Source organism: Cryptomeria japonica, chromosome 9 (assembly GCF_030272615.1).
Source record: "Cryptomeria japonica chromosome 9, Sugi_1.0, whole genome shotgun sequence".
NCBI lineage: Eukaryota > Viridiplantae > Streptophyta > Pinopsida > Cupressales > Cupressaceae > Cryptomeria > Cryptomeria japonica.
In genome coordinates this window covers 636,000,740-636,024,560 of record NC_081413.1, presented here as the reverse complement: position 1 = coordinate 636,024,560, position 23,821 = coordinate 636,000,740, and the positions used below count along the sequence as shown (strand labels likewise).

Here is a 23,821-nt window from a genome sequence, read left to right as displayed (position 1 = left end):
GGTCAAAAATCCTTCAAAGGCAATCCTAAGGGCTTCTCTCATCTTGGGCTAGGCCTGACTTGGCACAAAATTTGGGAGATAGGATGGATTTTAGGGTTTTCGCTCTGGACCCTTTGGAAGGGTTAGGAGCGAAAATCTTGTTTTGAGCTTATTTCTCCATCCTCTCAACCTCAATCAACTTCAAAAGGCAAGGACACACTTCTTCACACCCATCCAAGCCATAAAAACCAAAAGTTTGACTTGACCTGCAAGGAAAATAGGTGATTTTAGGAATTTCGCTCTGGACCCTTTGGAATGGTCAGGACCGAAATTCATGTTTTTTTGCTCAATTCCTTCAAATTCATGGATAACTAGCAACTCAAAGTCATTCCTAGGGGCCTCTCTAGTCTCAATCCATCTTGGTCTGCACTAGCTTTGGCATAAAATTGGGAAAAAAGGTGGTTTAGTGAAATTTCGCTCTGGACCCTTTGGAAGGGTCAGGAGCGAATTTCCTTTTCTAGGACAAAATCTCCACCTTTCATTGCTTTTAAACATTCCCTAAGGCAAGAACATGTCCATCTTCCTTCCAAGATGCCTTGGATACTAAAAATTTGATCAAACAAGGAAGAGAATGAGGTTGATTGAGATTTTCGCTCTGGACCCTTTGGAAGGGTCAGGAGCGAAAATCATGTTCTAGGCTTGATTGCTCATTTTTCCAACTCCAATCTTCTTTGGGAGGTAAACATACATCACTCTCCTTGCTTCTATGCCAAGATCCTGACCTTATCTAAGGAGAAAATGAGTGTTTTTAAGAATTTCGCTCTGGACCCTTTGGAAGGGTCAGGAGCGAAATTCATGTTTCAAGCTAAAATTCTTTATCTCCTCCACCTTTTATCACTCCCTAAGGCTAGAACATGTCAAACACCTCCAAACAAGCCCTATAAACTAGGAACTTGGTCTTAACAAGGGAGAAATTGAGGTTTATGGTGATTTTCGCTCTAGATCCTTTGGAAGGGTCAGGAGCGAAATCCCTATTCTTGGCTAGTTTCTTACTTCTTTCATCCCATTCTCCTTCAAACTAGATCAATTCAACTTCCTTCCATCATAGACCAAAGCAATCCACCATCAAACTAGCTCCAGGCAAGGCTAACCTAGGTCTTAAGGCCAAAAAAGAAGGCCAAATTGAGGATTTCGCTCTGGACCCTTTGGAAGGGTCAGGAGCAAAATTCTCATTGTTAGTTGATTTCCACCATTTCAAAGCCTTGAACCTCCTCTCCAAGGCAAACATGCATCAAAACCTTCTCAACTATGCCCCAAAAGTCAACAACCTTGGTCATATCTAAGAGCAAAGTGGAGGAAAAGTGGATTTCGCTCTGGACCATTTGGAAGGGTGAAGAGCGAAATCCATGTCTTAGGTCAAAATCTTCATCCTTCCATGCTTTCAATCACTTCTTAGGCAAGAACGTTTCAAAACCTTCACCACATGTCTAAGAAACAAGGTTTTCAATTGCAAACAAGAAGAAGAAAAGGTGTCTTCTTGGAATTTCGCTCTGGACCCTTTGGAAGGGTCAGGAGCGAAAATCTTGCCTTAGACAAAATCCACACTCTCCAACATTTTTAATCACTTCCTAGGGCTAGAATATATCAATTTGCCCTTACCATGCTCAGGAAACAAGGTTTTCAATGTAAACAAGGATAAGAAAGGTGATTTCTAAGAATTTCGCTTTGGACCCTTTGGAAGGGTCAGGGGCGAAATTCATGTTCTAGGTTGATTTCACACCTCTTTCTTACTCAACTTACTTCAAGTTTGATCAAATTCACCTCTCCCTATCATCATCATGTCTACTTGTCATTTACTTAACTTGAAACCAGGTCTTTCCAGTGTCTTGGACAAAGGGTTAGATGAGGATTTCGCCCTGGACCCTTTGGAAGGGTGAGGAGGGAATTTCCTTCTCCAGGCTAATTTCCATCATTTTGTCGCTTCAAACCTTCTTCCTAAGGCAAAAATGCATCCTAGTCCTCCACATTATGCAGTAGAAGTTTCAAACTTGGTCAAGACAAGGGGCAGAGCAGAGGAATATGAATTTCGCCCTGGACCCTTTAGAAGGGTCAGGAGCGAAACTCATGGTTTTGGTTCATTTTATACCTCAAACCTCCTTTCCTTGCCTTGGATATAACTTTTCAAGACTTCTTCAATCATCATCAAGTGAATTTACTCATTAATTCCTGAAATCGCCTCCTGAATCTCCCCTTGGCCGTTGACTCAGTTTAATCAACTCTGACTTGGAGGAAAACAGGACTCTGACACGAAAACTAACACTCTTGACCTACCCTGACCTGAGACCTTTCATCTCTTTCGCCCAATCTATCCATCCTCAATCTCCTGAGAGGTAAAACCCTTCTATGACAACCCTAGGGTCAAGGCAGACAACAAATGACTTCCTAAAACCAGGCTTCACTCAGCTTTGAAGGAAACCCTAATCTACCCAGTCGAGGCGACCACTCACTCACTCAAAACACCTAGCAAGCAGAGAAAAAACCCTAGCTAAGGGAAAACAAAACCCCCCAAAAAAGAGGGGGTCCCCATCCTAATGGGGCGATGTGTGAAATGGTCACAACAGGTAGTTAGTGGAATGACTATTAAGGAGGGTATTAAAGTAATTTGGTAATGTTTCTATAATGGTCATTTAGTTAGATAGTTTAGGATCTTTTCTTTTCGTAGTTAGTTCTTATTTAGAATGTTTTCTTTCGTGTTTCTATTCTCGATCGTTTTCGTTATGGAAAGATCCTCTTGTAATCTCTATTCAAGGAGCTTTCTTCTCCTTTGTAAAATACCAAATAACGAATTAACATTTCAGTATGCTGACTACATCATTGCTCCCAAAAGAAAAAGTTGTCTCCTAGATGACAAGTAAACATTAAGTAACATGAGGGAAGACTAATAACAATAGTTTAGACAATGACTCGTATTGTGTAAACTCAAACTTAAACTTGGCTTGGAAAATCAAAAGAGTGTGATGGGGGTTTGGGGGACACGTCCCCAACGGGGTTAAGGGGCACCACATCATTTTCATGATTTTTTAACATGCCAAAAGCAATTCTAAATAAGCTAGGAAATTAAGATTTCCTAGTGCTTAACCGATGTATGATGTCAAAATTCTGATCAAGTCGTATTCTCCACTTCAGAATTGATGGTGGTACTTTCAAAGGATGCGGTACTATAAGTTGCTGTACAACGGAGAAAAAGAGAAAATGTCCTACTTTGGAGAATGACGCTGCCAAAAGTGAAGACGACTATACGATGCAACTAAGGATGCATTTGGTAAAATCAAGAGGTTGTATGAGCAAGGGGTTGATAGGTTGTATTCTGAGTATGATTAGTGGAAACCAAACTATACAATAGCCGGGCAAAAAATGTTGTACAATATGTTGTAGGTGATGCCATCTGTAGTCTAAAGGTTGTACAACTAAACAACTCCATACTTAGCTTCTAAAAAATTAGTGCTACTGAGAGCCAAAGTTGTACGATACACCAAATTTATAAATGATGTAATATTTTATTGTACGGTGATAGTATTATGTTGATTCCACAAAAAGCTTGTATGATAGACATTTGGGAATGCTGTATGAGGAATATTAGAAAATGTTGTATAATGGAAAGGGAAATAATCCAAAAGCTATGGAGAAAAGAAGTCTCTACGACCACAATTGTACTATGCTGTATGGGGAATGCTTGCATCCATACACTTCCTTGCAATGGTCGTATGATTAAGTGGTCAAGGGTTCGTACAAGTGCAATACATATTTGTATTCTTCTTTTGAGAAATGAATAAGGATGATTTCTTGTTTTTCTTCTTATAATTCCTTTCACAATTTTTATTTGTAATTTAATTTTCCTTTATGTTGGCGGGCCACATACGTTTTGGAGGCAAAAGTTTTTTTAGTCTCCTCTTTTAATATCCTTTTAATCCTCGTCTTTATTTTTTCACCCTTTACTTTTTTAATACCCTTGAACTCCGTTGTTTTGCTTGTGCACTTTATAATATTCTCTAACTCCAACATTTTAGTAAAAAAATTATTTTTTCTCCACTTTCCAAAATTCTTTTGCTCTAATTTAATACTCCTCAGCCCCAATATTTTAATACCTCGCTTTTAAATTTTTTTCGCACTGGCTGACTCCATATTTCCCCTTTCTAATTGTTTAATTTTTAGAAACTCCATTGTTTTTTGCTTTTTCTTTACATTTCAATCCCTCCAATTTTTCTATTTCTTTTCGTATAAATTTTTGGTGAAAATAGTCCATCTTCCTTGTAGGGTGCAAATTTCCACTCCAATTTCGATGAATTTTCAAGAGCAAATCTTCCTTCTACATGGAGATTTTCCACTTCTTCCTTCTGCATAGTGTTTTTCCACTCTTCATCTTGGCGATTAAAGGATGATTAAAAGATTGATCTTGAGAAAACAAAATCTTCCTCGTGCCTTGCGATTTTCCACTCCTTCCTAGTGAGGTTTGAATTTCCACTTGACATTGATTAATGATTATTTAATTGCAAATCAAAAAAAAAAATTGCATGGAGGAAAGTAGGCTAGCTGACTTGACAAGAAAGCAAATGCGAATTTTAATTGCAAGCAAAAAATGTTTTCTAAAGTCCAAATTCGGCTGGATTAATAGAGGAAGAGATTCAACTTCCTAGTTTCAAGGCCTATAAAGGAAAGAAGTATGTTATTCATTTCAAAACAAGTTCCTAGAAAAATTTGCACCAAAAGAAAGTATTTCCTGAATTCGCAATCAGCCAAAGGTAAATTTGGAATTCAAAACAGATTTTACCAGCAATAAAGGTGAACTTGAAAGCAAACATTGAGTATTTGGAAAGAAGAAGAGAAGGCTGATCGAAGATTAGAGCCTATTACGAAAGTAATTTGGTAAAAAATGATTATTGTATTTACGAATGATCATGAAGATCATTATAAAGAATTACAAAGAAATACAAAATAGAAAGTTTCTAATAAGAAACTAAAATTACAATATATTACATTATTGAGCATTAATAACTTAGGAAACTATAATATTAATACCCTCCTTTAATGCTCAATCTATCAACTACACCAATAGACCCCCTGAATTTTACAAACTTATCTGTATTGAGGGGCTTGGTGAGAATATCGGCTTGCTGCTCCGTTGTAGGAATATACAGCAACTGAATGGATCTGTCTTCAACCAACTGTCGAATGTAATGACAATGAAGCTCTACATGTTTGGTTCTTTCATGGAAGATTGGATTGTTGGCAAGTTTGAGAACTCCCTGATTGTCAAAGAACAAGGGAGTCGGACCTGCTTGAGATATTTGCATATCCGCAAGCATCCGACGAAGCTAAACTACCTCACAAGCTTCCTTAACTGCTCCCCGATATTTTGCTTCTGTTGAGGAGAGAGCCACTGCCTACTGCTTCTTACTAGTCCAAGTGACTGCACCGGATCGCAAACTGAACACATATCCAGAGGTTGATTTCCTGTCATCAACTGAGCCTACCCAATCTGAATCTGTGAACCCACTGAGTCTAGGATCATGACTCCTAGTGTAAAGAATTCCATAATCAGAGGTGCCTTTCACATAACGCAGCACACACTTCGCTGCTACCCAATGATCAACCTTGGGGGCTATCATGAAGCGTGAAATGTAGCTCACTGCAAACCTAAGATCAGGTCTAGTAGCAGTAAGATAGATGAGACTGCCCACTAGTTGCTTGAATTGTGTTTCATCTACAGGTGGAGAATCAGACTTGGCTAACAACTTCAAGCTAGTCTCCATAGGTGTGGAAGCAGGTTTGCAATCATGCATTCGAAACCTGTCAAGCAAGTTCCTGGCATACTTAGACTGAGAAATAAAAATGCTACCATCAGTTTGCCAAACCTCAACACCTAAACAATAATGGAGAAGCCCCAAATCTGTCATATCTAAATCTTTGCACAAATTCTATTTGATTTCTGCAATCAAATGTGCTGAACTGCCAGTAATGATCAAGTTATCCACATAGACAACAAGAAAGAGAATATCATTACCAGAGTGTTTGATATACAAATTACTGTCAGAAGGGCAACGCTGAAAACCACGAGTAACCAAGTACTGATCAATCTTAATGTACCACAGTCGAGGAGCTTGTTTAAGCCCATAGAGTGCTTAAATGAGTCTACATACTTGATGTTCTTTGTCGGCAACCTTGAAACCAGGAGGCTGCGTCATGTAGACTTCTTGCAACTGACCATTGAGGAAGGCACTCTTAACATCCATCTGATGGACTTTCCATCCAAACTGAGTTGCAATAGTGAGAAGAAGACGAATGGTACTCATCTTGGCAGTAGGAGCAAATGTCTCCTCATAATCAATGCCCTCCCGTTGTGTGAATCCTCGAGCAACTAATTTGGCCTCGTACTTATCCAAGGTACCATCTGCATGATACTTGACCTTATAGACCCATTTGCAGCTAATGGGTTTCTTCCCTGGAGGAAGATCAGAGAGAACCCAGGTGTTGTTCTTTAGAAGGCTTTGGTATTCTGCATCCATTGCCTTTTCCCACTTTGGAATCCCTTTTGCTTCGGTATAAGTCTGAGTCTCATAAATGCTGTGAATGTTGGCCATGAGAGCAAAGTTAACTGTATTTTGCTGCTTGCCCTTATTTCCGGAAGATCTACCCTCAATGAGCTCATCAGGATGAAGATCACTAATGGTCTTGGCCCACCACTTAGGCCGGAGAGTAGATGTGCCAATATCTGATGGAGGAGGAATAACTAGAACTGGAGGTGGAAGAGGATCTGGAACAGGTGGAAGATTAGTATCATCCAGAGGAAATTCAGGTAGTGCATCATCAAACATAGAATCTGCATCATCCCTCCCATTAGGGGACCAAATGGAAGACGAACACCTAAATTAGAAGCCTTCAAAGGCTAATCCTCAGAATTTTGCTCAGACGAGGAAAGCTGAAATGGTCCTCGATCTTCATCAAAGACAACATCGCGACTAAAGATGAGACGATGAATGTCTACATCAATTAGTCGGTAGGCCTATGGTTGTCACTGTATCCTGTAAACAAGAGCTTCTGACTCTTCGAATCCAACTTAGAGCGCTTGGCATCTTGAATCCAAACATATGCAAGAGAGCCAAAATCTTTTAAATGGCTGATCCTGGGTTTGCGACCAGTCCAGGCTTCCTTAGGAGTCTTCCCTTTAACAACATGAGTGGGAGACCTATTAAGGAGATAGACTGTAGTAAACACTGCTTCTGCCCAATACTTCTTAGGAACATTTTTGTGTTTCAACATAGACCTAGCCATTTTTGTAACGGTGCGGTTACGACGTTCTACAACGCCGTTCTGCTGAGGAGTGTATGGTATGGTTAACTGACGTTTTATGCCATGTGTATCACAGAAAGTGGAGAAGGCAATAGAACAAAACTCCCTCCCATTATCAGACCTAAGAGTAATAATAGAACAACCAGACTCTTTTTCTACCAAGGCCTTAAATTTCTGAAATACAGGAAACACATTTGATTTCTGTCTAAGAAAGTACACCCACATCTTACGACTATAATTATCAACAAAAAGTAAGAAATACCTGCACCCAGTAACAAAAGTAGTATTCATTGGACCACATACATCAGCGTGGACCAATTGCAGTACCTTAGATGCTCGCCATGAGTCACCATCCTTGAACGGTGTTCTGTGCTGTTTCCCAGCCTGACAAGCGTCTCAAACTCGTTGATTCTGAGTTTGAATTTCAGGTAGGCCATGTACTAAATCTTCCTGAACAAGTTGAGCAAGATAATGAATGTTCAGGTGACCATATCGCTGATGCCATAGACGGGAGATAGAGGATGATTTTGCTGCGAAGGCATGCTCAAGAGAATCACCTGTATCCACAAGTCTATAAAGACCATGATCCTCAATACCAACAACAACTGTAGTGCGTGTCGCACGATCAACAATAGAACACTTATGTGCACTGAAGATGACATCAAGCTGAGGAGAATGCCGCATAATCTGACTCATGGAGAGAAGGTTCACTTCCGTGCCATGAACGTAGTACACATTGAGGAATATGAGATTCCTCCCACCAGACTGTATTTGAATGTTGGCCTTGCCGACAACTGTATACTCCTCACGTCCTCCAAAAATAACTGAATCAGTATAGGGAGAGAATTCTGTAAACCAATCACGCTGGTGAGTGAAATGTCGAGAAGCATCAGAATCAATATACCAAGCAAAAGATTTCACATGGTCTGCAGGTCTTTTAGCCATGAAGGCGTAAAAGGAAGGCTCTTTTTGCGCTGTGTGCTCAGCGACATTGGCTTTTGGCTGAGACCCTCCCTGCTTCCGGTGTTCGGAAGCTATCCGAGTTGGACAATCCTTAATTAGATGGCCATATTTGTGACAATAATTGCATTGAACCTTCTTCGTTTTCGAGCCTTCCTGTGACTGACTAGAGCCCTTCGACTGAGAGAACTGAGATGATTGAAATTTGCCTTTATCCTTGTGAAAGAATTTGGCTGCAAATGCTTGGTCAGAGGAGGATGAAGTGGCACCGCTACCAAACTGTTGTTTCCAATGATCCTATTGCAGAAGTTTGGTGCATAACTCTCGAAATTTCAGATCAACATTTGTAGACGTAATGTTGAGAGTCTCTATGAAGTGCTCGTAGGATTTAGGTAGACTTTTGAGGGTTATGACTAGCATATCCTCTTCCATCATTTTTCGACCAATAGCGTCGAGCTGATCTCGAATGTCCTTAATCTTCGTGAGATGCTCTTGTAAGGACGTGTTCATCCCTCATGATGGAGAACAACCGGTTCTTCAAGAAGAATGCTCGACTTTTGTCAGATGTCTTGTGCAACTCCTTCAGATGCTTCCAAATTTCTGAGGTGGATTGACTAGAAGGAATCTGAGCTAGCTGGTCATCTGTGACAGAGAGCTTGAGAAGCATGACAACTTCCCTATTGTGGTCATCAAATTTGTCGTGATCAACTCTGGCTGCAGAAGGATGAGATTCTTTTCCCAAAACAAGATCATCAAGGCGAGGATATTAAAAAATAGTTAGCATGCGCTGCTTCCAGGTATTATAATTCTTGCCATTAAATCGTTGACTGCCTTCCAACATCAAGATGGTCAATGACGCCATCTTGCACGTTTCCCAATGCACGGAAAATGAAAAATTAGAGAAGCGATAGCATGGAATATAAAGCACAAATCCCAATGCAAAAAATAGAGGTAGATACAAGTACAGACTTCAAAAAAGTTATGAAATACAGTTGGCACGGATTTCAAGAAATTTTTTTGGTTGACCCAGAAAAATCCAAAGACAACCTAGAAATCCTTGCGAAAAACCAAAAAAGAATCTGAAATCAGACTTGAAATTCACTGGCAAAAAATTCGAGGCATGAAAAACGACGCACCCACAAGATTTTGAAAACAACCTAGTTAAGCTCTCGAAAAACCCAGAAGGAACCTGGTGTCAAATTTCCGAAGGCAGCAAAAAACAGAGTGTTTTTCGTCAAAACCCTAACCGCAGGTTTGAGTTTGTTTAAAAAAAAACCTAGAAGAAAATCTTTAGAACTCGGTTTTTTTTGAAATTTGCAGACAAAAATCGCGATTTCAAATTGCACGAAGAGAGGAAAAAAGAAAATCCGCATGTGCAGATTCAAGAAACGTGAAATAAATCGTGTCGCAAAAAAAAAGGAGCCGCCGAAAAAGGTAAATCGCGAGGTGCAGAGAATCGCATCGGGCGTGAAATGATCGCGTAGGTGGTTGATGGTGCACGGACACCGCGCAAAATCGCGCAGGTTGCAAGATCATAAAAGGAAATCATGTGGAAAAAATCACGAAGCACAAAATGGTGAATGAAGATCACGAAACGCAGGTAGGAAGAATGCGTGAAACTTTTCCTTCCGTCGCGCAAGAAAACACACGAGGTCACACAGAAATCGCGATTCTTCAAAACCCTCGATTTTTAGAAGAACATGCCCGGAAGAAGTTCGAAGAAGATTTCAAATTTTTTTAGAAGGCTGTGATACCATATTACAAAAGTAATTTGGTAAAAAATGATTGTTGTATTTACGAATGATCATGAAGATCATTATAAAGAATTACAAAGAAATACAAAATAGAAAGTTTCTAATAAGAAACTAAAATTAGAATATATTACCTGACTCATCCAAAGGCGGAGCAAGTGACACATGGTGTTGCATTGGATGTTGGCATTTGGCATAACTGATGCAGATCAGGTCATGTAGTTGAAGCTGGATGACTGCATTGGTAAAGGATAGAAGTCTATTTGTGATGAAGAGATTGAGATTCTATGAATAGATGACATGATCAGTTATTTGTGTTGTCATTGGTGGCAACTGATGTTCCTGATGTTTTATTTTATCATCTAAGTGATTTGGTTTACCGAAAGACAGGGTTTACCAGCAATGATCTAAAGTTTGCAAATTAGGACTTTAACCGGTAAAGCAGAATTGTTTTGATTGGATTGGTCGATTGGCAATGATTGGTGATTTGCGGTTTGGATGGTGAATTTGTATCATGGAAAGATGTATGTGATCGGAACCAGAACTTGTGATGATTACCGGAAGGTGTGTTTCAATTTTTGATGAAGTTTTGCTAAGGTTTTAGTAGGGTTTAAGGACCGGTGAAGAAATCCTCAAACCGGTAAAGAGTCATGTTATGACGGTGATCAATAGCAAGTCTACTTAAAGCTGGTAACACGACACAACCCACGCGAAAGACTTAATAGCTATTTTAGCATGATTCAAGGAATATTTTCTTGGAATCAAGTGAAATGCTTTGGAGAGTGTTTTGAGGATACAAATCGGATTTCCGTGGTGAGTTATGATCAATCAACGATTGATATTGCATTGTAATTTGTTGTTATGATTTGGATAGCGATCTACGATGATCTTTTGTGATCTTATTGTAAATTCTTGATGTAATGAGGTTTTGTGGCCGACCTAGTTGAGATGGCTATTTATGTCGACACAATTGATGTTTATTGAGTCGGTGGTCTTAGAGAAGGTGTTAAGCCGTCCAAGTGAAGTGTGCAATTTGCTTGAGAGTTGTAGTGTTGTGTATAACTGGATCTGATCAAGCAAGCAAATAAGTGCAAGAAAACATATCATTTTCTTACTATTGTTACCTAATAGTTGCAACAGGTTAAATCCCTTGACTGGGTAGGTTCTAACAGGCCTTAATCATATAAGTCCCCTAACAGGGCAGCTCTCAAAAGAGTGTTAAATCCTCTCACAAGGTTGATCCTAACAGATCATCAAGCTCCTAATCGAGTTGTCAGGCAAATCCCCTAACTGGGTGGCTCTTGACAGGTATGCTCTTAACTGAGCGTATTGTAAGCTTCTAACAAGGCTCAGCTCCTAACAGGGCGTACTTCGAAAGAGTACAAATATTTGTGGGTACCAAATCCTATCGTGGTTTTTTCCCTATTTGGGTTTCCACGTCAAAAACTTATGGTGTTCATGCGTGGAATGGTTTCCATGTGATGTTTTTGTTTATATTTCATTTCATGCATTATTTTTGAGAAACCGGTTATGATGTTTTATCAGTAATTTATCAGAGGTTACCGGTACTGATAAGAAGTTGTGTGAGAAAGTTTTTGATCTTATTGAAAAGGTTAATGAATTGGTATTTGATCAAGTTTATATGAATACTTTGGTGGTGAAAGTATTGGTAAATGGTTTGATTAATGTGTTAAGCAAATCTGGTAAAGAGGTTATTAGATCTGATTACAGAAGTTGATATATTTTCAGATCTAAGATAAGCTGAAGTAAGTTTGTTTTTGAGTTTAAGTTGAATTGGTCTTAATACTGATTCACCCCCCCCTCTCGGTATTAACCGGATCCTCATAGGATTAACATTGGAGTTTCTCTATCATACCTAATCTGAATTCCTATTGGTTAACATTCAAAGTTGGACATGTGTCCCAAATCTTGTAATTATTTCATTGGTCAAGAAAGAGTTTATTGTAACAAATCCTTATTAGGGTTTTGTCTTGTAATCTTGGCCGTTGATTTGAGAATCAATCTAAACCTTCAAAATGTAAAGAGATTTCTATATAAGGATCGATGCTCTCATTTGTAAAGGTTAATAGTTAGTAGTCGAGCAATTAGATAATATTTAGTAGTAGAGTAGGAGGAAGCTTGATATTGTTGTCAAGTTATGTTGAAATCAATTCAATACTTTCTTTGAAGTTATGGTGGATGTATGTGTTGTGTTTCTACATTTTGCATGGTTCCTTGTTACTTCTCAAGGTTAATTAGAGTTCATTGATTATGATGAAGAAGTGTGATGATATTTGATGACTCCTTCTGTTTATACCATTTACACCTTGTTGATTGCAAGTTGTTTTGCATGGCTAGTGTAAACCTAATTATTATTGTGGCTAAATTCGATTGTGAATACTCTTTTTGGATTGCGTCAGTATTGGGTATTTGAATGGATTGTTTACAATATGAAGATCTTTCACTACAATAGGAGATCACTCTTTCTATGGCGTTGTGAGCTATCTCTGATTAAGTAGAAAGTAGTTTCATAGGAGATTTGTCTATCAAAGCATCATTCATTATTGTCATTGTCCTTAGGAATTAGGAGTTAGCATAGATTCTCTTAACTCTTTACCCTTTTGCCCTTTTTTTTAATTTGAGTTTGAATTAGTTTAGGAGAAGTAGCATCACGTGATTAATATATCCGATGTTCATGTTCTAGTTATAGTTCATACACGTAAGTCCCCTTGGATTACCAACAATCACATTACCACACTGAGACTATCCATTTATAAAGTCGAGACCTGACTATAGAAACCTTGGAGTCTTCTCATTTGATCACATAGTTTAGCATTTGAGAGGTGTTTGTTCAAGAGAGGATAGATTACTTAGTATTTTATTCTGTGTTGCATGCTGTCATAAAAAACACATCAACACATACTAGATACATGAGTAAAACATGTCTTTATTCGCATATGAAATTATTATACAAGAATACTAGAGATGATCAACCAAGGATTGGAGTTGATCCGACTACATCATACTACATTCCTTGATGATACACAATATATTTAAGGGACTTGACGGTTGCCGAGAGGAACACAACTATCAACCAACTGACACTTATAAGTACCTAAGAATGACAAACAACTCAATACGAACAATTAATACATAGTTGGATAACCAAACTATCAAAGCATAATAATAGTCATTGAGCGATGACTACATTCTCCCAAACTTGCTTTAGGTCACTTGCCTCGGGATTGGTTGATTATGGGTGATTCTTGTAACATTGATTACGATTAACACCTAAAACGGAGTGTTTCATTACAAATCATCCTTGTCATGTTGGGAAAAAAATTCTCTAGAGTTTACTTCCTATTTGAATTTCTTAGACAACATTCCTCCACTAGGAACAAACTCTACTACCACATTTAGGCACCTCTAATACCAACGCAACCATGTGAAAATAGACCTATTCTAGAAGGTGATCAACACTGATCCTGTTCTGCCTTTGGTTCTATAGATATACAAACTAGTATTATTCAAATGATGAAACAAATAAAGAATTAATCTAAGCTATTAATAGAAAAACTCAACAAATTTATTTAGGAAATTTTCCTCCTTGTTCTCCCAAACTCCCAACCTTTGAAAACATGAATAGGTGCACATTATTCTTGAAATATAACTAGGTCTTATCCCTTGATTGGGCCGACCTAGCTTGGTAAATGTTTGATGGGCCTACTTATGTGATTATATTATGTAGCTTGTGAATGTTAAAGGGTAGGCCCTATTTGGGTGCTCAACTTGTGTAACTTGTAATTGGGTCTGGCCCTAAATGGGCATTGTAACTTGTGATTCATGCTGGGCCCTAAATGGGTGATATAATGTAACTTGTTGATGTGATACGGCTGACCCTATAATGTGTAACTTGTAATTATTATGGGTCAGACCCTATTTTGTGCACCAACTTTAGATGCCTTATAAATTTATTGTAAAGGCCGACCTAAGTCAAATAAGATATAAAAGCTCATATATATTCAAGGCAATGCAAGCATCAACACAACATATACACACTTAGCGAATTACCTTTGCAAGCTTAGCAAACTTCTATTGCATGTGATCTGCAATTTTCTTCATTGATCAGCATCCGTGATCAGCAAATCTGGAGCTGCACTCTAGGACAGTGAATGCTTATCAGTCAACGATTTGTCTACTAGGCTGGGCGAAGATCTTCTGGGGTGCCGAATTTGCCTTAGGTCTGCTGGAGCGTGTCAAGGCTGCCCAAAGGTTGTCTAAGTTTGACAGCGATCTGCACATCACCCTGATTTCCAGATTAAGATAAGTTTTGCTATAGTTGATTTATGCCCTAGAAGGGTAAACTTGTAATCTGCTTAATCAAATCAGATCTGAGATTATTGTTGTTGGGTTTTTCCTCCAAGAGGGAGGTTTTCCCAGGGTATCACTGTGTTATGTGTGCATTTTTGTTTTCTTTTTCTTTACTATCAATCTGATTTCTAAGTTTAGTATAAAACTAACAATTATCTCAATGGAAATAAAATCCCACAAATGGTCCAACATGACCTTCTATCACCCTATATTGCCTCAATGGTGTTTTGGGGGATAGAGACTAGGGGACCCATTCTAGGGATGTGTTGATGTGTTTTTCATGCACATGCAAACACAGAATAAAATACCATGGTATCTTATCCTCTCTTGAACAAAGTTTCCCCGAATGCTGAAGATTTCGCCTAAGGATCATTCGAGAAGACTTCAAGGTTCTTATATATAGGGTCTCTACGTGTGGATAAACTCTTATGGTGTGATGTGATTATGCTGGAATCACAAGGGGACTTACATTCGAATGCCTGAGCGTTTGATCTGCTGGAATGTGAATCCTATCTACTGGCTGGAAGATAAAGAAATATCAAAAGGTGCAAGGTATGGAGAATCTAATCTAAGACCTAGAATGCAAGAAGATGGATGAACGACTAGGTGGAGTCCTACTGGGCTGGGTCTCACCATCGGGTTGAACAATCGAACACCAACTCAGTGCGATCTTCTAAGGAATGCTTCAAAAATGTTCAAATCGTACACTATCAGACATTGAACACCATTCAAGTTAATGCATGAACAATAGACGCGTAATGACTTGAAGTTAAGGTCATTCTATGCTAGTTGACCATGTAGGGCGCACTTACAATCAACAAGAGGCTAGTGGTTTGGACTAGGTGGATTCCACGCGAGTGCATTCAATAGCTTCCTTCATTCAATCTAATTAAGCACCATCTAAAATGAAGATTCAACAAGAGACCATGCGTATTGCAAAGTAACGACACATTTCACCATAACTTCAATGAAAATGGAGTTCATTTACAATCAAAGCAACAATTTCTTGCCTTCTCTTCCTAATCTACTCTAATTGATATTCTATTCACTATTCTAGCTACTAACTCTTAGCTATTCTAACCTCTATTAACCAACTATTAACCTTTACAAATGAAGAGCTAGAGCTTTATATAGGGAGCTCTTTACAATTTGATGGCTCTGATTGATTTACGATCAATGGCTAGGATTACATGATGAAAACCCTAATTAGGGTTTGTTATAACAAACTCCTTTAGCCAATGAGAAAATTACATTCAATATTTGAGAACCAATAGGAAACAAGGGTAGGTGCCTCGAAGTTTGTGCCATAATTGGTGAGTCAGGTACATTGAATCTGGACATGTTGAGGTGGACCTATCTGACTGGAGGAATAGTGACTGGGATGCCACCTTGTCTGGTGTTTTTGCCTTGGTTAGTCTTCTTTTGTCCTTGGTGTACTTGATGGATGATGTACCCCCTTTACTCCCATGTGTTTGATGAAGCCTCCTTCTTGATTTTGCATTATGGTGATAGGAAGTCATCGTCAAGTCACCTTCTTTAGTAGCTCTCTTTGTCTTGAAGTGTTATAAGATCCTTCGTCTGATATCTTGTGGTTTCTCCATGTGGTAGGATGAAGATCTTTGAGGATGGTTAGTTTTACTGTTTGAACACTTGAAGTCTTCCAACATTTTAGAAGCACCTTGAGTCCTCGTCCATGCTTTTGAGGTGTCCTTGATGATGATGGAACTTGAATAGGTCTGTCTTGTCCTGGCCTGATCCTCTTCCATCTTGATTTTATTAATCCGCAAAACAATCAAAGGATGATTAAGTATACATGATATATTCATTCTAACATGATATTTCTCACCTTAAATCATCAACAAGAGGGCATTAGAATGAAATTCGCTCAAGATCCTTTCCAGGGACAGACCCTATAGTGAAATTCGCTTTGGACCCTTTGGAAGGGTCAGGAGCGAAATCGGACAAAGTTGCTCAATTAGACCAAGATCAAATCATTTGCCTTCAAAATTGTTTAAGAATGGGTTCTGCTCAAAGACCTAGTCAAAACATTAGACCTCCTAGGAATTTCGCTCTGGACCCTTTGGAAGGGTCAGGAGCGAATTTATCATTTTAGCTCAATTTTCACAATTTCTTTGTCTCAAATCACTTTTCAAAGGCAAGTACATATCAATTCTTTCCCAACCATGCCTTAGAAATCAAGATCTTGGCTTGAACAAGGAGGAAATAGAGGTTCAAGGAAATTTCACTCTGGACCCTTTGGAAGGGTCAAGAGCGAAATTTGCATTTTAGGACAAATTCTTCACATTTTGTGACCACCACTTACTCAAATGCATGCCTAAGAATGCCTCTAAGTTCAATCCTCCTCAATTAACACTAGGCTTGATACAAAATTGGGAGCAAAAGTAGTTTTTTGGAATTTTGCTTTGGACCCTTTGGAAGGGTCAGGAGCTTGAAAAAAATTCGCTCTGGACCCTTTGGAAGGGTCAGGAACGAAATTTGCCATTTAGCTTTAATTCCATCATTTCCTTTGCTCCAATCCACCTTGTAAGGTAAATATGCATCAATCATCCCTCAACTACGCCATAGGGATAAGTTTCTTGGTTTGAACAAGGAGGAAAATAGTGTTTTTAAGGAATTTCGCTTTGGACCCTTTGGAAGGGTCAGGAGCGAAATTCATCCTTTCTAAGCTCAATTCACATCCAATTTGTCTTAGACTTGCCCATTCTCCTTTATCCTATCATATTCAAGCCAACTTGTTCTCAAAGTGGTGTTTAGTTCAAGGTTTCGGTGAGGAAATAAGGTCTTTTAAGAATTTCGCTCTGGACCCTTTGGAAGGGTCAGGAGCGAAAGTCATACTTAGGCTCAAATTTTGACTTCATCTCCAACATTTCCTTATCCAAACAAGTGCTTTTCCTTCAATAATGCCTGGGACAAGGATTGGTTCATAGGTTTGGGCAAGGTAGGATGTCTTATGGAGGATTTCGCTCTGGACCCTTTGGAAGGGTCAGGGGCGAAATTTGACATGTTAGTCTCTCCGTCAGTATTCATATATAGAATATAACATTTAAGTATAAGTGACATTTATACTTTAAGTTATATTCCATATATATTGTCAGGATGTTTGAGAGTGGTTTCGGACCTCCAGGAGTTATAATGCAAAATATAGTTTTTGGAGGATTTGTCAATTTTCCAGACTTAGTCAAATTTCAGGATCAGAATGACATTCCAGACAGGCAAATTTCAGGACATTTGAGGATTCGGATGACATTCCAAACTTCTTAAGGCGAATTCGCTGTCCTTGATGTAAGGGATGGGACCTAGGAGGACATTATGCATTCAACCAAGGTTTGATTTAGTAACTTGAAGTGCGATCGGATAGCAAACAAAAACACCCTAGGAATGACCTAAATAACCCCTAATCACTCAATTGACTTGACCTCTTGAGGAGATCCACTCGACTCAAGCAGAGCTTGCTATCCTAATGAGCCCCCTGGCGACCCTTCAATGCAAAGACTAATAGCTCAGAACCTAAAAGACCAAGAAAACAAACCCTAGAAAGCAAAAAGTAGGGGTCCCCATTTGCAATGGGGCGATGTGTGGATATGTCACAACAGGATGGTAGTCTAAAGGCCATTTGTTGGGGATGGCGAGAGATGACAATATCAGACACAGACACAGACACAAACACAGACATACACACATACACACACACGCACACACATGCATACATGCACGCACGCACGCACACACCCACACGCGCACACACACACACGTAAAGTCCTGCAAGTTAATGGACAAACACAAATATTAATTAACAGTAGTTTAATTGTAAATTTGATCATGACAACATATAAGAGCAGTAAAATTTAATCATGACAATAGTATAATAACAATATTTCAGTAGTATAATAGCACTTTAATCATCACAACAATATAACAATAGTATATCATATAACAACAATATTTGATTGTTAAAATTTTTTATGCTTAAAGTTTATAAATTAGAATAAAATTTAAAAATTCAGTCGCAAACTTCAAAATTGAGATGAAGCATATTCATATGAGATTTGAAATATGAGAATTATCTACAATTTGAACCAATTTTCCTGTGTTTCTATAACATCTCGAAGCACAGGAAGTTCTACTATTCGTAATAATAGAGTCATCATCTTTAATTTTGTCAACTTTCCTAGCTTTATATGGCAACCACAAAAATTTCACTATTCTTAGAAAGATAAGGAATTTGCTTCGGTTTCTTCAACTTAGGTCCCCATTACTTCGTCCTTTGTCATTTAAATAGTTTTTATTAGGTATAGAAAAATAAATTATGTCTCACTTTGCTATATATATGGTCTTTTGAAATTTTATATTGTGAAGAGTTTTCCAATTGACAATAGGAATGTATATGCTCTTTTGAAAATTTCCATCAATTGACAATTAGCTAGGACCCTATCTAGCTACTAGAACCTCCAATTTCTATTGAAAGGCTGTTTATTGACTTTTAAGGATTAATTATATTTTAAAGTATAAATACTAATAGTTTCTAATAGTTAATCTGTCTAAATACACCATTAATTGTGATTTTCTTATTTTAAAAAATAAACTTAATTTGTAATTATAACTGTTCAAGGAGATCAAGTATATGTTTAGGTTTTGTCAAATTTTAATTATTGATTGAAGAGTTAGTACTGAATTGGTGTGTTATTTTTATTCAGTTTTGTGTTTATTTTAAGGGAATGTTTTGATACATGTATATTTTGACAAGTGACCTATTTTTTTGCAAAATTGACCGTAATTTTTTACCCACTTGTGCACTCCTTTCTTCTATGCACTAGTCGAATTGTATTCTCACATTCTCTAACATATAGTTTTTTATCAACGTAACCATTCCACCTCCTTTGGGTGCAAATGCTAGTCATAGTGGTTGTTGGCTTTGATGGGTTCCAAGGAACAAAGGAGAACTCAACTGCTGGTAGCCATGTTTAATTTTAGGTGTTATACAAACATGACTGAACATCAGAAATAGTTACTAATGCCACTATTTAATCCAAGTGTAGCTCTAAAAATGTGTTCGAAGTCTAGATGTCAATAATTCTTAGCATTGAGGAATTAATTAGAGTATCCCACTTTTGGTAAAGCATTCTTTGTCTTGCTGTAATCCTCATTTCCCTCCCTTGCATACTTCTTCTTGATATATAGTCTTTTCTTAATGTGCTCCTTAGCATCTTTCTATATTTTTTTTAATATCCTTTTAGGCATTTTGACAAGCAACATATTAGAGTTTCATAGAGCTATTATGACTGCAGCTTTTCTTTTCAAGGAGCTCTTTTCATTATTCCTCTATATTTCAAAAAATTGCTTTTGAATATTTCTAGGATTATCAGCCTTCTATCTATCTTGGGTCATTTGGGCCTATGGTAGCCCTTTACTTATTGGTTAGTGTTGTAGAAACTCATATCCTTGGTCATCTGAAACTAACCTAGCTTATGCCATGTGGCTGCCTGGACTTAAAACACCCCTACATCATGAAATTATACTTTATTAATCATTAATTTAAGCCCTTTTCCTCTGTTTGTCACTTCTAGGTCCATTGATCCATCCATGCTAATCAGGCCTATATTGACCAATTATAGTTAACATCACTGGCCATTAATGGTGCAGTACATTATTGCTGTTTTCTCACTTGTACAAAACCAATTTCACAGTCAGTGCTGGTGATGTCAACATCCTTGAGGTATGAATTGAGGCTTGGTATGTATATTTTTACCATGAATCCGTGTTTCATTTCTAGAAGAATAAGATGAATTCATCTCTACCCCTGAGAAATACAATATATATAACCATGTTTTTTTTGTTTTCTTCTTAAGAGGACAAATAGGACTTTTCCCAAAGGTATGCATGAATGCAGAATTTGAAGACCCAGAGTTAAGAATTTTCTGCATACCAAGACCATAGCCTTAAGAACAAACACCATTCTGAACTTCTAGGCTAACTCTCTCATTCCAAATTTTCGATCAAAGCCATAGGACCTTGTGATCTAGAAGCTCTAATTAAAGTGAGAGATTATTGCATCAATAAGATGCCCCTAACTCCTAAGTATGCATTTCTTTATTATTCACCTTTCTAGAATACATATTTTAGTGAATATGGATATTACATACGCACTCTGAATTACTGACTTCTTATGTCCATATTATATTATAAAAAATGAATATCAATTGGTGAGTGTTCAGTTTAATAAACCTATATCAATACTGCAAAATGTGTAATGTCCCCATTTGGGATTCGCTGCAATTTAGTCCTGAGACAATAATTCCAACTTAATATGAGAGTTGTAATACATTAATAAATACAATTTTATCAAAATTGAATATATTCCATTATAATATTCGACTTAAAGCTTTAAAGCTAGTTTGGAAAAATAGCACTTATCTTGATAGATTCTCTGATTTGAGATATATGTTTTTATATTGTAAACATCCCCTCTATGTCAGATCGGATGGTATTCCTAATTCCTTCCTTTCCTTAACCGACACTTGTGCTTAGACCGGATAATAGAAGATATGCCAAATATCTGCTAATGTTTTAGATTTCCATTCAACCATGTGTATATGCAGTATGGTATAGGTACGTCAATATGGAATATTACTGTGGGCGATATGTCGCTGTCTCAGATCTTGACCTCTAAGTCTGCAACTCCAACCACGATGTCTAAATGTTCCCTTTTATACATGGAATCCTGATATGTACTGCTCCTTGTTGGCAGCTATGTCTGACTTGCTATTACTATAAGCAGATTGTAATCCTTGTATTACTTCCTGGTGATATATTATCTTCTGATGATGTCTTACTATCTACTCACCTCTTTATTGAGGTCTATTACCATCTATTTATTCTGATCCATAATGATGAATAGTCCTCCCCTTGATGAACAGAATTGTTATTTATTTATATCTTTGATCAGTGATATTATTTGGAGACATGTCCATTCATAACAAACCGGTTCTAATCGTATCTCCTTATAACCATCGGTTCTATCCATACTTAATGATTATTAGTTGAGCCTTGACTAATAGCGTATATTTGTAGCTGTGTTTTAACACTTCATTATTATAACGATTCAAGTTGAAGAATCCTTGTTTGCCCATAATCTTTAGTAACTGCGGGGGTATTATGTTCTAGTAGATCGTATGCCTTCCTCCTGTTGGAATACGAACCTTTGTCATTCTTCCTCTACGTGGTAGACACGCATAGGGATTGCGAAGGTACGAGGCCCGATAATTATACTTTGAAGGCTACAATTGTCTTGTGGCTCGTTATAACTTATAACAGTTCTGGTTCCATTTGGATGACGATGTTTTGTATTTGGCTTATCATTAATATTGTGCCAAATCATAAGGCACTAAGGAGAGGGATGGATACGATAGTCCATAATTATCACTAACTGTTTATCGGTATTTGCACTAGCTTGGATATCGCTTCCAATCATGAATATAGTAACTTCCATTGCTATTGGTATATGCCTGAACCGAAAATGACCATATTCAATTCTTTGAAGCATTGTTATCCGATTCTTCTTAGTCATTCTTTTTAAGTCCTAGTTGATCTTCAAATGATTCCGATTAGGTGTCGGTTTGCCTCATTGCCTGAGTCGACATTGTTAAACAGTACCAACCACAATTCCGTCATCATCTATCACTTGTCTATGTTACGGCATCCTTAAGTAAGATAGCCTCCCTTAGATTAATACATCTGATTGTTCACATCTTTGATAACCACTCCCCATTTACTATCGATGATAATTACGCTATTATCATTACATTCCAGTATTGATATCAACGCATACCCGATGATCCTCGTGTGGATAGAAAATGATGCTGAATGATAATTGAATGTAATGATTAACCATCTGACTAATACAGATGGCTTATATTCTTTTATTGTCATCTGATGATTAGTTTTACATTGATAAACTGTTTGTCTTCAGGTATCGATGATGGACTGAGTTACTCGACTTCTTCCTCATATCACTGCACACATACTCGAACATATCTTTAAGGTTCTTCTCAAACTAGCATCTGTTCGCTGTAATAGGTGGAGTTGACCTGTAATATCTTTTCACTTGTCATGGATATGAGTCGTTGTCTCCCAAACTTACTATCGACGTTTGCTATTAATGTTCCATTCCATTATCAACCTTGTTGATATAGGCAACAATGGTATATAATATCCTTCATTTGTTTATCATTAAATTCTGAGTGCCACGCACATGTTCATGAACTAATGGTGGGTCTTCCATATCGGCTTCAGCTCTATGATCGACTCTTGTATGCTTGCTCTCTTTAATAATAAATTTAAACTTATTTAATTGTTTGTCTTTTTGGGTCAAAGATGGGGACATGACAAAATGGCAACTATGTTTGTGTTTAAGTATCAGTTTAGGGAAAATATTATGGCCTATTTTTATCAAATATTGACTTATCATCCATTTTCGAAAATCAAATTCACCATTGCCAAAAGTATCCCATGACATTAACCAATATTTTGTTTGAAAGACATCTAGTTTGACTGTATTCACAAGTATTTGACATGGATTGATGGTAAGTTGTGTGTTCTTATTATGCATATATGCATTGTACATATCTTGTCTTCCTTACTGTAAGCTAAAAATATGAGTCAATCACATTTCATCATTCTCTTGTATTAGAATTTGGACCTTATTAGCAGATATATGCTCACACCTTTCTGAAAGAAAGATTGAAGTGCCTGACAAACCCTTTTAAAATTCCTACAAAGAATTAGACCAGTTTTGAAGGAAATAACCCCAGGATTTTTGGTGAGTCTGTTATATATGGTTATGACTCTTGATTGTTGAATGTTGGACTAGACTAGCATGTGATAGGGTTCATCCAAAGATAACACAAAAGGAGAGGAGTTTATTTCTAGCTATTGTGAACCTAGTTAGAAAGAAAAGAACGATGTTTTCAGTGCAAACAGAAGTTTTCTCCACTATTTCGAACTTCCCTTGTTCTTCTTTTGGTTTACACTTTCTCTAAAGAGTAATTTAAAGATGCAAATGCAAAGTCATTCATTTTTAGTATGGATAGATTTATATCGAAGTTTCTAACCCTGGATGGTAATGGTGCTTGTATTTTGGCAGAACTGGAAACAAAAAGGATTCTTCTTGAACTTTTCAAAGAGCGACAACAGAGGACTGCAAATATTGGGACAATTCCTAGCTTCTACAGAAAGGCAAGCATAATAAGTGTTTGATACTTATGCATCAAAGAGTGGTTGTTTGATGCTTGTGAAGACACTTTATTGTGTGTTTTTTTTTGCATCTCCCGATTTTCGCTACCCATCCATGCGTTGCCCATTACTTTGAACTTGATTTCATATTTATTACTATGTTG

At 37.6% G+C, this 23,821-nt stretch overlaps 1 protein-coding gene across 1 annotated transcript in view; it reads left to right on the top strand.

Annotated features, from left to right (window-relative positions):
- The window catches only part of LOC131078085 (probable serine/threonine-protein phosphatase 2A regulatory subunit B'' subunit TON2), a 245,253-nt gene that overhangs the window by 28,503 nt on the left and 192,929 nt on the right, over positions 1-23,821 (top strand). Inside the window, exon 3 of the mRNA XM_058015728.2 lies at positions 23,569-23,660. Within this exon, the coding sequence (XP_057871711.1) occupies positions 23,569-23,660 (92 nt within the window). The remainder of the gene's footprint in view (positions 1-23,568; positions 23,661-23,821) is intronic.